General features: G+C 43.7%; 1 protein-coding gene across 1 annotated transcript in view; it reads left to right on the top strand.

Annotated features, from left to right (window-relative positions):
• Positions 1-6,813: 6,813 nt before the first annotated feature.
• The window catches only part of LOC310987564 (metabotropic glutamate receptor 8-like), a gene marked incomplete at both ends in the record, with an annotated part of 150,026 nt that continues 138,467 nt past the window's right edge, over positions 6,814-18,372 (top strand). Inside the window, one exon of the mRNA XM_083973880.1 lies at positions 6,814-7,359. Within this exon, the coding sequence (XP_083830006.1) occupies positions 6,814-7,359 (546 nt within the window). The remainder of the gene's footprint in view (positions 7,360-18,372) is intronic.

The following is an 18,372-nucleotide window of genomic DNA, read 5'->3' as shown; positions in this document are numbered from 1 at the left end:
TAGCTCATAACCTGGTCCCGACCAGGTTATGTTCAGAGTTTAATCATAAAACCGGCTATAAAAGCGCCGCTGTTTCACTATTTTAACTCATTTACAGCTGGCATCACCTTTACTTTGAAAGTCCAGTGGAGCTGGATCAGAACGGAGCGTTTGTACGGAGGGAGAGATCAGCTGATCGCTGCTGACTTTCTCTCTGAGCGTCTCCGCTGAGTCTCCGCCTCCTCACCCGTTGAGCTGAGCGTCAGGAGCTCATTATATATTAGACTATAGCCTATATTTTACTTTTATATACAGTCAGTCACCACTGATAGAAGTTGTTCGCTCGCAGCGGGACAGATAATCAGATGGATAATCGGTAAAGTTAATAATTTCACTTAATGTGGCCGTGAATAAATTAATTCCGATGTGTCGCCTGTTATATTTCAGTGTTGCCCAAACGCAAATCTTGAATAAGTCTCCGCTGTTTTCACATTTAAAAAGGTCTTTGTTTATGAGATTTGCTTGTAGCTACAGCACCTAAAAAAAACCTCACTGTAACCTATTCAGCCTCGCTTCCAATAAAACACTTGCGTTAAAATTGCGATCAGTGAACACAATTTAAAATGACAGTTGATGTTGCTCTAGTTTATATGGATAAAGCTTCATATTTAAAAGTAGCGCAAGAGCTGTCAGAAAAATTAAAAGCAGCCTCCTCTCTTGTCATATTTGCAGCAACACTGTTGCTTCAGGCTGTGATCGTGCTTTTTTTTAATATCGCTCATACTCTCTCCATTAAAACAATTGCACTCGTCTTGGCTGAAATCAGCCCGTTGTGGATCAATTTCGTGCGGAAGTAGAATAATATGACGTCAAACGCCCCCTTTGATGTGAACGCGCGCAGAGCACAAAGCTGAGAACCGGACTTGACTAATTAAGTTGATAACCACCGTCACAGTACCGTTTAGCTCTGATTGCGGACTTGAGGGTTTGTTGAGCTGCATCTTGAGCACAAAGCCTAGGTATGTTGAGCCTCCTTCGCAGTACAGGCCTCTGGAGGAGCAGCCTGGCTCTGGTTTTTTATTTTTTGGTATGAAAAACTCCCCTGGACCATCACTTTTGGATGAGTCGACTGAACTGAGACCAGTGGGTTCATTCACCTTCAGACTGGAGGCTCCGTCTAGAAAACAGGATCAGGAGTCAGGACCTCAGTCTCTTGGTTCGAGTGCTTTCTGTTGGAGGAAGATATCCGTTTATTATGATCTGTTATATTATTTCTGAGGGAGAATCTGTGCAGCAGCAGGAACCGTCACAAAGTCAGAGCATCATCATCATCATCAGCCCTCAAACAGCACATCAGTGCAGCCCAAACAGAAACATCATTAAATCCTCCCACACACAAAGTTTGTTTTCATTTTACTAAACAAAAACACAAAATTATTTTTAAAAGATGAATTTATGCTGAGAGAAAGGTTTTTTCCGTCTTGACATAAAACTGCTGCTCAGTCCTCCATATTTACTTTGTTATGCCTCAGTCTCACATAAGACCAGAGGCAGAGACAACAGGACAGTGGGTTTCCTTTATGCTGATGTCATCACAGTGAGAATAATAAAACCTGCACTAGGTTCCTGTCAGCCAGAGACGCTTTTAGGTCAAACTGTCAGGCTGTCCAGGAGGATTGTATTACTTGAGTCTGGAGAAGCTGAGAGGTCGGTGTTGTGGTGCCTTCACAAACACTCAGAAAACTGAACGCTTGGTTTTATCCTCTGAAGAAACAACTTTTATTCACAGTTTTGTTTATTACGGGTATAGAAAGGTAGACAGGTCTGGGACCAGCATGCACCTGGGCTGGTTTGTTTGGATAAATACATGAAAAAAGAAAAACAGTGTTTTCTTAAACCACATCTCCCATGATGCATCAGTGATCCTCTGATTATTTTTTTTTAAATATTGCATTTAACCCTGCTGTCGTCCTTCTGGGTCAAATTGGCCCAGTCTGTTCCCTTCCTCCATCCTTCCTTCCTTCTTTTCACAGTCCTTTTTTCCCTTCCTTCCTTCCCTTCGTCCTTACTCCTTCTTCCTCTTCCTTCCTGTTTTGATCCAACTGACCTGAACTGTTCCCTACCCTTCCATCTTTCTTTCCTTCCCCTTTCCCTTCATTCTTTCCACAATCCTTTTTCCCTCTCTGCCTTCCTTCCTCCCTCCCTTTTTTCCTTCCTTCCGTCCCTTCATCCTTCCTTCCTTCCTTTTTTACCCAATTCCCTCCTTCTATCTTTCCTTCCTTTTCCCTCTCTGCCTTCCTTCCTTCCTTCCTCCCTTTTTTCCTTCCTTCCTTCCTTCCTTCTGTCCCTTCGTCCTTACTTCTTCCTTCCTTTTTGACCCAATTTGTTCCCTCCCTTCTTCTATCTTTCCTTCCTTTTTCCCTTCCTTCTTTCCTGCATCTTGCCCTTTGTCCTTCCTTCCTTCCTTCCTTCCTAGTTCCTTCCTTCCTTCCTTGACCCAGGAGGACCACAGGAGGATTTGTAAATGTGTGTGAGAGCAGGTTAGTGTGTGTGTGTGTGTGTCCTCCCTCTACCTGTGTGTAATGTCGGTGTGTGTAGTGTCAGTGTGTGCCCGCTGGGGGGCGTCCTGCCTCCACCTCAGCAGCTCTCCTCTTTCTCTCGGTGTCTCCGCGCGCTCAGCATCGTTACTGTAACTTCATCTGTGTGTGTGAACCGGACTCACTTTGGGTCGGGACCACCATGCGGCGGCCTGGGCTCGGACCTGAGACCGGCTGTGGTTCTTCTGTGACGGTGGGGGGAAGTTGATGAGACCCTCAGACCCCCACCACCCCCACCACCACCACAACCATCAGCCTCCACGTCCACGCGGCTGCTGTGATGAGCCTGAGAGCCTCGCGTGTTTTCCTGTGACGCACCGCGCACTTTGGAGAGCTGCGACAAGCGGAGAGGGAGAAGAGAGAGAGAGAGAGAAAAAAAGAAAAACACGTGTGTGTGTGTGAGACTTCGCGGTCTTGTGGAGCCAAGCGACCCTGACGTGAACATGTCTCCACTGTGATGGTGGTGATGAGCGGCCACACGCACTGATCCCAGATCCGCCGGTGCGAGGGAGCGCAGCGCAGTGACCCGGGATCCGAGACCCGCAGGTTGATCCGGAGCGAGAGGAACCTGAACCTGAACCTGAACCTGAACCTGAACCTGCTGTTCACAGGAATTTACCACTTCACCGCGAGGGAACAGTGCAGGAGCAGAGGAGAAAAGTGGATTTTTGATTTTTTTTTTTTTTTTGGGATGTCTATCTCTTGTTTTGTTCTGGTGAATGGATGCTGCTGACACGGAACCGGATCGAGTCCCTGGCTGCAGCGGAGGAATTCAGTTCAGCGAAAAATAATTTAAAAAAATAATAATATCAGTGTGATGTGATAAAACAGCTGGAGACAGAAAACATCTGTCTGACCTGTGACACCCGGAGAGGAAACACCTGCTCCTCCTGCTGCTGCGGAGAGAGAGAGAAAGAGGTACCTGAACGCATCACGATATTTGCAAATTGAACAGATTGAACAGGTAAAAAAAAAAGAGAAATTAATCAATCAATCATACATTTTTATAATTAAATCACTGAGTGCAGATTATTGGTCATTAAAACTGTTGTGTTTTCTCTCTGTTTATTGTTGAGCTCACAGACTCTCAGCCTGTGAGTCCATCAGTTTTTATCGATCAATCAGTCAATCAATCAATCAGGATCAATCGCTAACGAGCCTCCCAGACTCCTGGATGGATGGATGTCCGGTCGTTGTGTTTCCGCTGCTCTCAGATCAGATTCAGGATTTTTCAGATTTTAGCTGATTCTGCTGGAATGTAATGTTGAGTCGTGCTGTTTGGCGCGTGTGTGCGTGCGCGTGCATGCTCCTGTGTGTGTGTATGTGTGTGTGTTTCCAAGGAGTGTGTTTAAGAAACTAAACGTCAGTCTGCGTGCACACTGTGACACGTGCACGCGCATTCATGGATGTGTTTAGAGAGTTTAGACATGGTTCTCATTTGTAACGTATGTGTGTTTCATGTTTGCCTGAGGATTAGTGTGTGTGTGTGTGTGTGTGTGTGTGTGTGTGTGTGTGTGTGTGTGTGTGTGTGTGTGTGTGTGTGTGTGTGAGTGTGTGTGTGAGGGGTTTTCATTTAAGATGAAAAAGAACAGGAGAGAAGTGGGGGAGGAAAAGAGGGGAATGGGCGAGTTCCATAGAGAGACAGTGGGAGAGAGAGGGAGCTGATGGAGAGAGATAAAGTGAGAGAAGATGAAGGAGTGTCCTCCTCCCTCCTGCAGCATCCAATAAGAGCCCAGTGACTATATTTACTTTGTGGCTGCAGATCAGCGTCCAGAAACTCAGTCCAGCATCACACGCTGTTCAACCAGCTCCTGTTCAGATAGACAGACCATAATAACGACGTGGCCAGAAGTGAAGTGGACACCTGAACATGTCCGCCGTATGTGATTTCCTCTCTGAAACCACAGATTTGTCCTCAACGTTGCCAGATAAGAGACGCTCAGTGAGTCATCGTCGCTACACACAACATGTTTCCTTCGCGAGTCGAAGCTGCTCGGCTGTGATCTGACAGGGAAAGCAGACCCCCCCCCCCCAAAAAAAAAGAAGAAGAAAAAAACAAACCCCGACACGTTTACATTCAACTTGCAGAAATCACGACTCATGATGATGAGTCTGATGTAATTATAGAGCGAGTGGAGGAGGCTGGGAGAGAGAGAGAGATGAGGCAATAAAACTTAAATATGAGAATATCAATCCATAAATTCACAGGTTCAGTGTAAAGTTACATTTTAATGTCTTATTTGATCATAAAGTCTCTAATACAGTTAATGCACACAGCCTATATTCAGAAACTGAGCCTTAAAACCAGCCGTCAGGACTTCCTGTCACTTTGTGATGTCACAACAAAGCCCCGCCCCCTCACCACCTGGACCCACCATCCAACAACTTGTAAGATTTGGTTTCTCTGGGTGTTTTATTCTGAAATCTGCTCTAATTTTATTGGATCAGTCAGAAAACAGTCAGCCAATCAGAAGAGAGGCTCAGAGCCTCCTCCTCTCTTCTGATTGGCTGACACCGACCTGTCACTGTTACTAGAGCTCCAGAGAGAAGCTGGTTTAGTTCCTAAACATCACATTAAATAAGATGGAAGTTGTTAGAATTCCTCCTCAAGCCAAGATGAACGTGTTTATCAAAGTTCTTGTAACATCTGTCCAATAGATGTTTGGACATTTCTCGGTGTTGAAACCCCCTCCTCATTCAAGACAGTTGGTCTCTTCCACTTCCTGGTTGTAAGGCATAAGAGGCCATCTTGACTCATTGCGCATCTTTTAGTTGGTGAAGGAGCTGAACATGGAGACAGGAAGCACCAACAGGAGCAACAGGTGATTATTGAGTTGTGGTTCCTCATCAACACACTGCTGAAGCTTTAGCTAGAGGACAGAGTTTCCTCTTGCTCCCAGTCTTTATGCTAAGCTAGGCTACATCTTGATCTGAGAAAGCTTTTCTTACCACGTTGAACTGTTTCTTTAAGTTCCTTTTTAATCAGATACTCACTAAGACGAAGCCTTAAAACCAGTGATGGTTGTGTTTGACAAACAACACAAAGAGGGAATATTGCCTTCCAGCCATCAGACTGTAAACAACACATACATTTTCCCTCCATTTTTCTCACTCATCAATGAGAGTCTTTGATCGTCTGAATATTTCATTGTTTGGCAGCTTTGATATTTTCCTTTGTGAAATCTTGTTGAACAGAAAGGATAATGTGGGGAGGGTTTATACCTTGGGACAACACAATTCATTGCCTGCTCTTGAGGAAATGTGGATAAAGACAACTGCAACACCAAAAGAGCAGCTCTTCCTTTAGATGTTTATCTAACATCTGAGGAAGAGCCGGTGGTGCTCCAAACGTCATATAGCTTAATACATTTATGTTTTTGGTGTTGCAGACTTTTCTTTACCCTCATGTCACGTTTTTCTTGGTCCAGCACCCACCCAACATTGGGCAACTAGGATGTACGTGCTGTTTTACTTCCATTTTGCTCTTGAGGAAAGGCCTGTACCACTACTGGTTTGTCCTCATGCACAGGGACACCAGTGAGTTTCAGTGTTTGAGCCATTGTTATGCCCAATTTAGAAAAACACACTCCACCATGACAGTCAGAGCCGTGCCAGGAGGTCGTCGCCTTGGGCTGCGAATGGTTACGACTCAGCGCTTCTCGACCTTTTTGGCAAAGATCAAGTGGAACATCTGTCCTTGTCGGTTTGATTCTTCATTGAGTGTCCACTCTGAGCAGCTGCCGACAAATGGATTTTTAGCACCCGACACCCAAGTGTGAACACTGCATGCCTCTCTTGGTTTGTAGCAAAACCAAGGAAAAGATATGGCACTGGGAAGAGGAAGGAGAGGAGCTCCAAGTTTTGACTTAAAGGGTTACCGATTGCTTTCTTGATGCTTCGTCAAGGATTTAACAACAAGGATCTCAGGTTTATAGATTGATTTTGGATCATGAATTGATTGTTTCCCCTTTTTTCTGAATCTCCGACAGGTTCCTGGGAGAATGTGAACCTGGATCTGCTCAGACCTCAAAGCTTCGCTCCCACAAGTATGTCCGACACAAGAACCAGTATCGCAGGATAACCTTGGAGTCGGGGTTTATAAGGGTGTCGACGCTGCCCTGGGTAACGGGAGGACTCCATGGTCTGGCTCCTCCCGTCCTCGCCACACTTCCTGCGCCGCTGGTGAAGGTGCCGTCATTTCACCGCTCCTTTTATCTGCCGTTCAATTCACGACAACATGGCGAGGGGTTGGAAGCCCACCGTCTCGCCTGGACACTGCTTTGTCTCTCTGCTGATGCTGAAGAGCTGCTGGTTGCTAGGCTCCGCCTCACAGAAGCCCACTGCGTCTTCGTCGGACTCCCAGCAGCCTCTGCAGGAGTACGCCCACTCCATCCGGCTGGATGGTGACATCATCCTGGGCGGTTTGTTCCCCGTGCACGCTCGCGGCGAGAGGGGCGTGCCCTGCGGCGAGCTGAAGAAGGAGAAGGGAATCCACCGGCTGGAGGCGATGCTGTTCGCCATCGACCTCATCAACAAGGACCCGGAGCTGCTGCCCAACGTGACGCTCGGGGCGCGCATCCTGGACACGTGCTCGCGCGACACTTACGCACTGGAGCAGTCGCTGACCTTCGTCCAGGCGCTGATCGAGAGGGACGGATCTGACGTGCGCTGCGCCAATGGAGACCCGCCCATCTTTGCCAAGCCGGATAAGGTGGTGGGCGTCATCGGAGCGTCGGCCAGCTCGGTGTCCATCATGGTGGCCAACATCCTGCGACTCTTCAAGGTAAGAGAACCGAGACGAGCTTGGTTGTGGTTTGTTGATGTTTGAACTTGGCTTTGGTCGCCATCTGGTTTGTCGTTGTTGTCTTGACGACTGATAAGTCCTGAATGCTTCTGTCTCTTTGAGCTGATGATGTTGCTGCTGTTGAGTCTTAGCGGCTGTTCAATGTGCAAACAAAACATGAAATGGCAGAACTTTTGGTTTATGAAGTAGTGAAGCTGGAGAAAACCTGGTGTGGTCTGATGGTGAAGATACATTGGTGTGATGTGAAAAGTTTATTTTGCATTGGAAATTTCTGTGTTTGAGACCAAAGCTGAACAGGAGGAGGTTTTTGCTATTGCTGTGTTGCTAACGTTAGCATCGGCAGCTGCTTGTACCAGTCTATAGATGAAATGTAAGTTCCATTTTTTACCAGCAGCTAGTGTTGACCCTTGAGTCTATCATGTTTTTACTTTCTTTTCTTCTTTTACTTGGTTTTTACCTCATTTTTACTTGTACTGAAGTGAGCATGCTAACCAGCTAGCCTTAGCTTGTCTTATCACTCCTTGCAGCCTGCGCTCCACCTCGGAGACGCATTATAACCTCTTGTACTGTAAATGCAACGATTACCAAAACTCTTGTAGATTGATTGTCACCATCACCATTGGCCATATTTACAAATGGCTGCTTTAAGATCGTATCGGCTTCCTGGCTCTGTGCGACTGTAATCCACGTACCACCGGGGGTGTTTTCCTCTCCTGCTCTCTAATCGCACCACATCCTCATCCTCATGGCAAATTCCTTTATTTCTCCTCTGGCAAACGGCAGCTTTTAATCCATAACAAACGGACACATGTGATCTACGGATGACAGCTGTAGATGTTGAAGTGTTTCATCAGGAATGTGTTAGTGGCCCACTGGCTGTTTTCATCACAGTCTGGATGAATGTAGTGTTGGGCAGAGGAGCTGCAGGTCGACCTTCGCCGGGAAGAAAAAGTGTGTGAAGAGAAATAAAAAGAAAACAGCTTGTTAGTGGTGTGGAAAATCTGAAGCTGCATGAGTCAAGCAGAAAAGAAGTGAGCAGGTTTTCTTTTAAGTAGCACAGGAGACTCCATCTAAAGATTACACTTGGATATCAGTGTTTTAGACAATATTAATATTTCATTACCTCGGGTTTTCAAGTGTGCAGGTTGATACTAAAGAGCTGTTTTCAGATTTACCTGCTGAGAAAGAAACCGAGGTTGAGTTATCAACTTGTACAAACGTCATGCAAACAGAAAGAGACATTAACAGTGAAGTAGGAGACGGGATCTCATCTTATTACATTCAAGATTCAGGATTTCTCAACTGGGTGAGGGTATTTATGAAACTTAAGGCTGCTTTTGTGTCTCTAACACAGATACTTATTCATATATTTTATGTTGAGTTTGAATGGAAGTGTCAGGAAAACAAAATCACAATAAAATCAAATAAATGTTAAGAAAAAGAGAAACGATAAAAAACACAAACATAAAGAATGAGGTAACAATAATTGGAATATTAAAGGGATAGTTCAACATTTTGGGAAATTGGTCCATTGCCATAATAGCTGTAGTCATAGCAGTACTGTAGGTTCGTTACCTTCAATTGTCAGTGCAAGCTATTTTTAGAACAGCGGAGCAGATCCGTGAGCTGCTCAGAGCTACGCTACGGAGGCTCATGGGATTTCTTGGTTTCCCTCATAAAATTCATCAAATACACAATCCAACAACTCCAAAACACTCTGGTGGACAAGTTGTGACCTGCACATTCACCACGCTATGAGATAATAAGTACAGAACGTTACCGGACAGAGTCGTTTCAGAGGGAAATACAGAGACTGCTTGATGAAAAACTGTCCCAAACGGGAATGCACATCAGCGGTTTAGCATGAATTTCCCTCTAAAACAACTCGGTCTCGTAACGTTCCTTTATTATCTCATAGCTCGTTACTGACAATAACGGGTAACAAACCTACTGCTCTGACTAGGCCTATATGGATTATGGCAATGGGCTAATTTGCCAAAATGTTGAACTATCCCTTTAAAATAAGTCTCCAGCAGTGAGTCAGTCTTCATTGACTCCTATGTTAAACTATCCTTTAACTTTACAGCAGAAATAAACAGCCTGGAACAGAAAGAGACTTGGTTTGTTTATTAAAGTTTAACAAAGTGTGAAACGGACAAGAATTACACTGCGACCCCTCCAGTAGTTACTGTTTGGAGCTTTATTTCTCATCATTTCTGTTTTTCACATTTCATCATTTTCTTGTTTCCTGGTCGGAACCTGTTTTTAATTTGCAGATGGAAACTCATCACTTGTGTCTCCTTGTTTACCTGTTTTCATAAATAAATGCATTTATTATAACGTCCGTTTTCCACAGCTCTGATTTCATCGGTCCAGCAGACACAACTCATCAGCTCAGGGTTTGAAACACAACCAAACAAACAAAGTGAAGAAACATGATGCATTCACAGCCTCTTTGACCGACAAGCCTTAAAACTTAACAAGACAAACTTAAAGAAGAATCTGTGAGGCTGTCAGTCTGCGGTTTGAGGGAACGCGCTCGCCGCTCGACGACATCTCCAGCTCTTGATTAGCTTCGTGGTTTCAGCTCGGCTCAGCTTTAACGTGTTCAGACGTGTCGTAGCCGTGCGCCGACATGAGAAAAGTTGATGGCAGCTGTTGCCTCGTCTTCTTCTTCGACGTGCGTGTGTATGTGTGTAAAGCTGTGCAGACAAACTGTGTCTGGAGGCGGCGTGTTGCTGTGCACAGCAGCAAACAAATTCCACTGCCCTAAATTAGTGATGAGCTGTATGATTCATACGTGTATGTGTGTGTGTGTGTGTTAGAGCCCGGCCAGCTTAATGAGGACAGAAAGGCCCCACAACATCACTTATCTAAAATTAGCTGGAGATGCCTTCAGGGCGGAGCGGATGGAGGGAGGGGAAGGCGGGGTAACCAGATTGTGCTGATGCAGAAGTTTCTCCGCTCACCAGCTCTGTCAGAAGCTTCAGCTCCTCAGTCTGGACGCAGACGGACCACAGGGAGCCACCACAGCTGCTCCTGAGTCAGTTTAATGTGACCAATCACAAACCCCGTTCCAGTCGTCACCTTTTATTTCTATCTGATGATCTGTCTCCTCGCTAACTGCAGACTGTGTTCTTACTGATTGTTGAATCATGTTCAATCACCGTCTAGCTGTTAGCCTGCTAGCTGTGTGTGCTATACTAGTGTTGGTTAGCTTTGATTCTTCACCACATTGCATAGAGACACATTCATCTCTCCAAAACGGGGTCATTCCTATGTTCCCACAGCCCTGTATTCCCACAGCCCCATGTTCCCACATTTCTAACTTTTGTTGTCGCTGAAAATTAGGCCCTATGTTCCCACAGCCCTTTGGTCCCTGTGGGAACATAGGCATGGACCCCTCCAAAACAACTACAAAAAAGCGCAGCATCATTTATCATCATCAGTTTAATATTCAAAAGTAACATCGCAGCTTCACATCTACATATGAAATACATTTGTCAAGTAGAGAAACACACTGGGAGAAGGCAGATAGATTGTTCTTAATGTTCCAGAACAAGTCGTTAGTTATAAAGTCTTTCTTCTGTTGGTTAAAAATTCAGTAGATTAAAGGAATGCATCAGGAGGAAGTGGGAAGTGTTGCCCAGGAGAGAGGGAGGGAGGTCTGGAGTGGACGGATGGACATTAAGCACTTATGCATTATTAAATTCTATAGCTTTAGCTTTAAAACACATAAAGCAGTAAATATTATAGTTCACAGCCCTGCAGAGCTCGTAGACGCCCCGGTGATAAGTCCTGACCTCTGACAGGTCGTCACAAACTGACTGAGTAAATCATTTTTAATATGTGGCACCAGGAGTCTGTATTTCTTTATGACTGCACCACATCATCTGGTTTCTTCTAGATTCACAGCTGGAAACTCGTCTCGTCTTCCTGTTTGTTGGACTGGTTCTACACAGTTTTAATTACCATTATGAATGAATGAATTTCTTATTTTCGTGTCATGCCACCACTGTGGTCCATCCCATATGGGATTACAAGACACATTTAATGACAAATACAAAAAATTAGACAGTCCTTCCTGTTGGTATTACCTGACACACAAGTGTGACACATAAATAAACAATTTCAGATTACTTTCAGTACTCAACTATATATATATCACTCTTCGACTCATTGCCCAAGCCTTCTCAAGAAATAAAGAAAATGCAAATATATTCAACTGAAAAAGATGTTTTAGCTTCTCAACATTGTCTAACCACACAAATTTGGATCTACAAATTTGGATACCTTACTAAACAGTCATTAATTATGACAAGCTGTACACTAGGACTCCTCACATCCTCACTGGTCTCTTGGTTATTGACTGAGTGAACAAAAGTGCAGAAACATCCACAGTATGTTCATTTTAATCTGTTCCAAGAAACAACTCATTATATTTTAGCACATATGGTTATTTTGAATATTTAATATATTTTTGCGTCCAAACACAATGTCTTGACTCTGTCGGCTCAACATGAACCTCACCACATCCGCTATCACCTACCACCTACAGGCAGGCGCTGTAGGTTTCTGTTACACCTGTAGATCGCCATAGCAACATGAGAAGTGTAATAGAAACACCTGATTACAGGTTGTATGAACTCCGTCCGTCACCTCTCCTGCAGCGCCCCCCTCAGGACAGACGCTACTTTGATCTCCATCTCTGCTGCTGCCGACACGCTGTCTGTCCTTCTGATCCTGGTAATAAAACTCTCTCCTGCCTCTTCATAGGAGTCAGAGGTGACGTCCTCCATCTGAAAAACACTGATAGGCTCCTCTGTGCATTTGCATACAATTTGCATGTCCACTTTACACAGTGTAGCTCAGCCTGAGCTCGGTCCGTGGTCGGTCGTCAGGAGGCCGCTGGGCTGCGAAAGTGGCTCACGCTGCTGCTGCTGCGGCGGCGGCGTTATATTTCCATCTCTGCGTGGGAGAGACAGAACCGCCGAGGCTCTGTTTATGAGCTCCCTGCAGGCTCGGCCAAAAAAACTTCATAAAAAATAAAAGAGGTGAGAAAATAACAGAGGGAAGGAATGAAAACATGAGGAGCCATCCGGCATCGCACCATATAAACTGTTGGAGGAGGAGGAGGAGGAGGAGGAGGAGGAGGAGGAGGAGGAGGAGGAGGAGGAGGGTTTGTGTTTGAGCTGTGGTTCCCAATCTGAGGGTTTATAATTTTAACAGGAAGGGGTCAACTTAATTATCAACAGGGCAATTACAATTATGAAAAGTCATTATTTAAAATCGTAGGTGGTTGATTTCTCCTGCTCCATTGCAAATATTCATCCATAACAGTTCCTTTTTTAATATTTTTGTCCATTTTTATGCCTCTTTAATAGAAACTGTGTAGAAAAAGTCTCAGTTGGACTCAAGTGTTTGTGCTCAGGGTCCTAACTGCAAAACCTTCAAATCGGATCATGAATAAAGTGTTTTCATTTGTAAATGGATAAATAATGGATGAATGAATGCATAAATCAAAGGAGTAAATAAACATTAAGATGATTCATTTATCCATTGATTAATGGTTTGAGTTTGTGTGCTGTGGATTTGCTTTGCAGGAAATGAGACCAACCAGGAAAAGCAGCAAAATAACACGAAGCATGACTCGTACTTTATTTGGCATTTTCTCTGGTATTTCAGAGGAACCTTTTAGAGATAGGGACGATAATGAAGAAGTGCGGTGTCAGTCTGAGAAACCTCAGAGGTCTCCAGAAATAATTCACTTAGTTTTCAGGTGACAGGATCCGTGCAGAGTCGGAGGAGGAGGACGTGTGATCGCTGCGACTGGTTTTCACTCTGAAGTGTTACCTGATAATATCACACCAAGTCACTGCTGATACAACACAGCAGCAGATGGTTACCATGAAGAAACGGAGACGTCATCAGAGGGACAAAAGGACAAGAGTTTGAAGCCAAAACCGTCTCTTTTTTAGTGTTTATTTGGATGGAGGAATTCTTTTATGACACTAAACCTGGACCAGGTCCATCTGTCTCAGTCTGTTTGTTTGTTTTCCCAATAACTTGTTGATGGAGTAGTTTGTGTTAAAAAAATCTTGACTCGACCTGCATGTAGGCTACGGTGACTTGTCAAATGAGTCAAGACTTTAAGAGTTTAAGACTCTAAAATGTCTGATTGATTGATAAAACAGCAGACCTGTTTCAGAACATTTGACATTTGAGCTTTGATGCAGACTTTACTCAAGTTGTCAAACACAAGTGATTCTAGCAAGAGACTTCTGTCAAATGGCCTGTTGACTTGTCTCTAATAACCTGACAATTGTCTCAAAATACCCAAGTTAGATTTGAACAGATCTGAGACCTGCCTCAGGTTGAGTGTTGGGTCATATTTGTCTTAAATGACTGAAAAATGGTTTTAATTGACTTGAGACTTGACTTGAGTGACAGTTGACCTGTATCGAATGATCTGAAAACTAAAGACTCAGACTGGGACCACTGAAAGGACTTAAGTCTTATAGAAGAAATGGAGTTCAAGTCTAGAGATTTGTTTCACTGACATGGCTCAACTTTGGACCTTTAAGACTCGACTGAAGTTTGTCTGAGGCTCCACCAAGACTTGTCTCAGAAGATTGGGGACTCTCCTAGAGACTTTTTATATTAATTGAGGATTGTCTCAGCTTTGTATCAGACGACTTGGACTCACTGAAATCAGGCTTTTCTTGAAATGGTTGAGACTTACCTTCTACTTATTCACTTTTTGGCTGACTTGCACCCAAGTCTCAAGTGCAGTGCCTTTCAGAGTCCAGATTTGTTTCTCTGACCTGGCTCAATGTGAAATGTCTTGAGATATGGCTCAAGTCATCTGAGACTCGACTAAGACTCAAATGATTGGATGACTGTCTTGACATGGACTTATTATGGACATTAATTTAGACTTGACTCAGCGTCGTCTTTTTGACTTACCAGCAACCCATGAGTCAAGTCCAATGACTTGAGACTTGAACTCCACTTGTTTAAGACTTGACTTGTCTCAGTGACTTCAGTTACCTGAGCCTTGACCAAGACTTGTCTCAAATACCAAATGATGGTGGACAATCAGAAATTGCTCAGTGTGTATTTGTACTGATTGACACATCCGTCCAATAGACATCTATAGATGGAGTGACGACCTCATCCTGACTGACCTAATCTCACCTGGTAACCAGTGGCTTGTGATGATGTCACAGCAGGTCTGTGTTCAGCCAATCACAGACAGACAATCAGACCTACACGTGTTTCATTAGTTGTCTGAGCTGCATCGTGTTTCACTAGCGGTCTAATTCTATATTAATACCCTGAATGAATGTGAGGGTGAAGCTGCTCCACCTTCAGTAGACGCGGCAGCGAGCTGCAGGCCTCATCCGGCCGATCCGTCTGGATTACCTTATTGCTCTGTTGTTGGGTAACAAATGTAATTTCTCTCTGAGGGGAGAAAAGAGACAGGAGAGGGCGGATAATGGAGTTTAATTGAGGGGAATTTGCTCATTGTAGCGGCAATTCATTAGTGCGACTGACAATGACGACCTCGTTAAGCTGTCTGAATCCATTGCCCTCGTTGTTTTATTGTCAGTATTAATAAAGCTTTTTGTGCTTCATGCTCGTTCTGATGGCCCAAATTTGTAATTCATCGGTTTCCAATAATCCAGTCTCATTATTGAAACCAGCAGAACGGTGTGTGTGTGTGTGTGTGTGTGTGTGTGTGTGTGTGTGTGTGTGTGTGTGTGTGTGTGAAGGAACTGATAAGTGTATTCATCGACAGAGTTCACAGTGAAATATTATTGTAGTGTGTAAATACTAGGAAATTAAAATTTCATTAATGCAATTTAATGAGGTCTTTGAGTTTGTTCTGAAGCGCAGGATTTCAGGAAAATCGCTTACTGGCTTTTCCTTCTCAGACTGAGAGGAAACTTCATGTGGACTCTGGTCCAGTGACTCCAGGCTTCACTCAGACCCAGAGACTCAAATGATTATCAAGGACTTGGCTCGGCTCAGACTTTGGGCAAATGACCTGAGAGTGGACTTGGACTCGTCTCAAATGACTTAAGACTTGTATCCAGTGACTTGAGACTTGACTAATCTGGTTTTCAAATCATCATAAATGACTTGAGGTTCATTTCAGGCTTGACTTGGACTTGTTTCCAAAGTTTTTCTTGAAGAAGTTGAGACCTGATTCAGACTTGACTCACATGACTTTTTCCCCAAAAGACTCAGATGATGAGACTTGTTGTTAAAACAGAGTTGTTTTAGAGGTAAATTCATGCAAAACCGCTGATGCGTGTTGCCTTCAGGGACAGTTTTTCATCAAGCAGTCTCTGAATTTGCCTCTAAAACAACTCTCTCTGGTAACGTTGTGTTATTATCTCATAGTGTGGTGAATGTGCAGCTCACAACTTGTCCACCAGAGCGTTGTGGAGTTGTTGGATTGTGTATTTGATGAGGGAAACCAAGAAATCCCATGAGCCTCCGTAGCATAGCTCTGAGCAGCTCACGGCTCTTCTCCGCCGTTCTAAAAATAGCTTGCACCAACAATTAAAGGTAACGAACCTACTGCTATGACTATAGGGATTATGGCAATGGGCCAATTTTCCTAAATGTTGATGTTCCCTTTAAACTAATTGGGACTTGATTTAGACTTTGAATTGAGTTAATTGACTGAAAACTCTGAGTCTTGTCTTGTCTTGTTGGGTATTTTCAGTGAAGTAAGACGCTCGGTTGGTTTATTGATTCGTTTATCAAGAGACATTCACATTGCACTGTAGTGAACACATTACTGGTCTCTCTGGTAGCAGCTTCCTCTGTGAGCTGACCTGTCCCTGATGTGTTTGGACTTTTCATTGTCTCATTTGTCTATTTGGGTTGAGGACGATTCTGTCCGTCTTCTTTATTTCCTGTGTTGAGAATAAAAAGGTTGTGATTCTGCTGCCAGATGAGAAATTGAATCCATGTGGGAATAAAGAGCTCCGAGTGGAGCTCAGATAATACTCTGAAATTTCAGACCGCACCGGAGTCAGGAGTGACCTCAGCAGATCATCATCAGCTGAGCAGCGATAAAGGTCAGAGGTCGGTTGGTTTCATTACCAGCAGCAGGAAAACGAGGGGGGCTGGGGGGGGCGGACTGAAATTCATGCACATGCGAATGATTTTATTACACACAGAAGAAATGATTCCATCTTTTATTCAGGGCCGTGTGTTATTGTTTTCCAAATGACGCTTCAGCTGAGTGATGTTGTTTGGCGAGAAATTACATCTGCGTGCGACGTGATTACAGATGAGAGCGAGGGATGATCGGCTGCAGGCGAGAGGACGGCAAAACTTCACCTCCGTCCTGAACTCAGCAGCTAGAGTCATCCTCAGTCACTGCCTGTTAGGAGCCATAAACATCCTCTGTGGATGGCTGAGTATCTGTCCTTATCATGGAAAGATTAAAAAAAAAAGAAAAATGTTATGATATTTTCTTGTTTTTCCATCACAACATTTTTTCTGACATTTTTTGAATTTAGCACCTGGAAAAAATCCACATATTACAAAAAAATAAAACACAGAAACAAAATTAAAGTCAAACATTCTGAAAAAAAGCAAAAAACAATCAATTCTGCTTAAAAAAACAATTAAAGAAAAACAGAATTTAAAAACAGAATTAAAAAAAAAGAAAACTCTTCTAACCTGGCTGGTTTGAGGCTTCATGCTGAATGACTCAGTAAAGACAGATTAAAGACAGAGGTCATCACAGCTGAAATGTTGATTGATTATTCAATGTGAATCCTAATTGTTTGTCTATGTGAGAGGAAGTCAAATTCAAATGAAACACAATTTGACTTTGCATTGGGTCACCACTTGATTAATTGGCTGTCAGAGTGATCGGGTATTGATGGGGACTGAAGCTTGACCAGTGACTCCCCCGGTGGACTTGGTTGTGGACTGGAGGCCGACGGAGGACAAACCCTCCACTGAGTCAGAGCCGCCTCCAGCCGGAGCCGCTGACCTCTGACCTGCTGCTTCATGTCCAGTCTAATGGCTACAAGTTCAAACTCTGTTGCTCCTCGGAGTCACGACTGACTCATTATCATGGATACCCTCCGTCTCACCGGCTGATTAGTAGATTGATTCATTGATTGATTAAAACTCCCTTTTGACTCTTCCTTCCGTTCCCTTTTTGATCCTAATTAACCTCCTCACACCTTTTTATTCCCTTTGACTTGGTATTGGTTTCAGAGGAAGTGGTCGATGGAAGGTTGTGACCTCCAGCTGGACATACAGATGTGTTTCCTGGTGTGATGACAGAGAAATATCGGTAAGACTTTACTTGATGGGTTAGTGTATAACGCATTCATAAGACCGTTTATAAGGTGTTTGTAATACATCCATGACAACTTCATAAGGCATTCATCGGGTTACATTGCTATTGAATAACGAAACTGGGATTTTTTTTCAAAATAAAAGCCCCCAATTGCATGATTTCCAAATGGGGTATATTTTGCTTGCATTTCCAAATGCAATTAGGGGGCTTTTATTTCGAAAAAAAATCCTAATTTCATTATTCAATAGCAATGTAACCCGATGTACGTATGAATGCCTTATGAAGTTTTCATGGATGTATTACGGACACCTTATAAACGGTCTTATGAATGCGTTATGCACTAACCCGTCAAGTAAAGTCTTACCGAAATATCTTCAGTCATTTTAGAGTCTCGCTGTAATGCTTCTTTGGATCTGAGACAGTTGGTACACGTCTCTTTGCTTTCTGTTTTTCTTCACCATATTATTATTATTAATTATTCAGGAACAAATAAGCAGCAACTCAAGGTAAAGTTTGGAAAGATACGTCTTCTCAGCTTTTCAAGGAGTTCAACACTTTAAAACTCTTAAAGCTGATCGGCTTCATCAGGACAGTGAAGGTTCATCACGATATTTCAGACCAAAGACAAAAAACCTCAAACCTCTGAACATCTT

The sequence above is a fragment of the Trachurus trachurus genome (assembly GCF_905171665.1).
Source record: "Trachurus trachurus genome assembly, chromosome: 6".
Lineage (NCBI taxonomy): Eukaryota > Metazoa > Chordata > Actinopteri > Carangiformes > Carangidae > Trachurus > Trachurus trachurus.
This window is presented reverse-complemented; position numbering and strand designations above follow the sequence as displayed.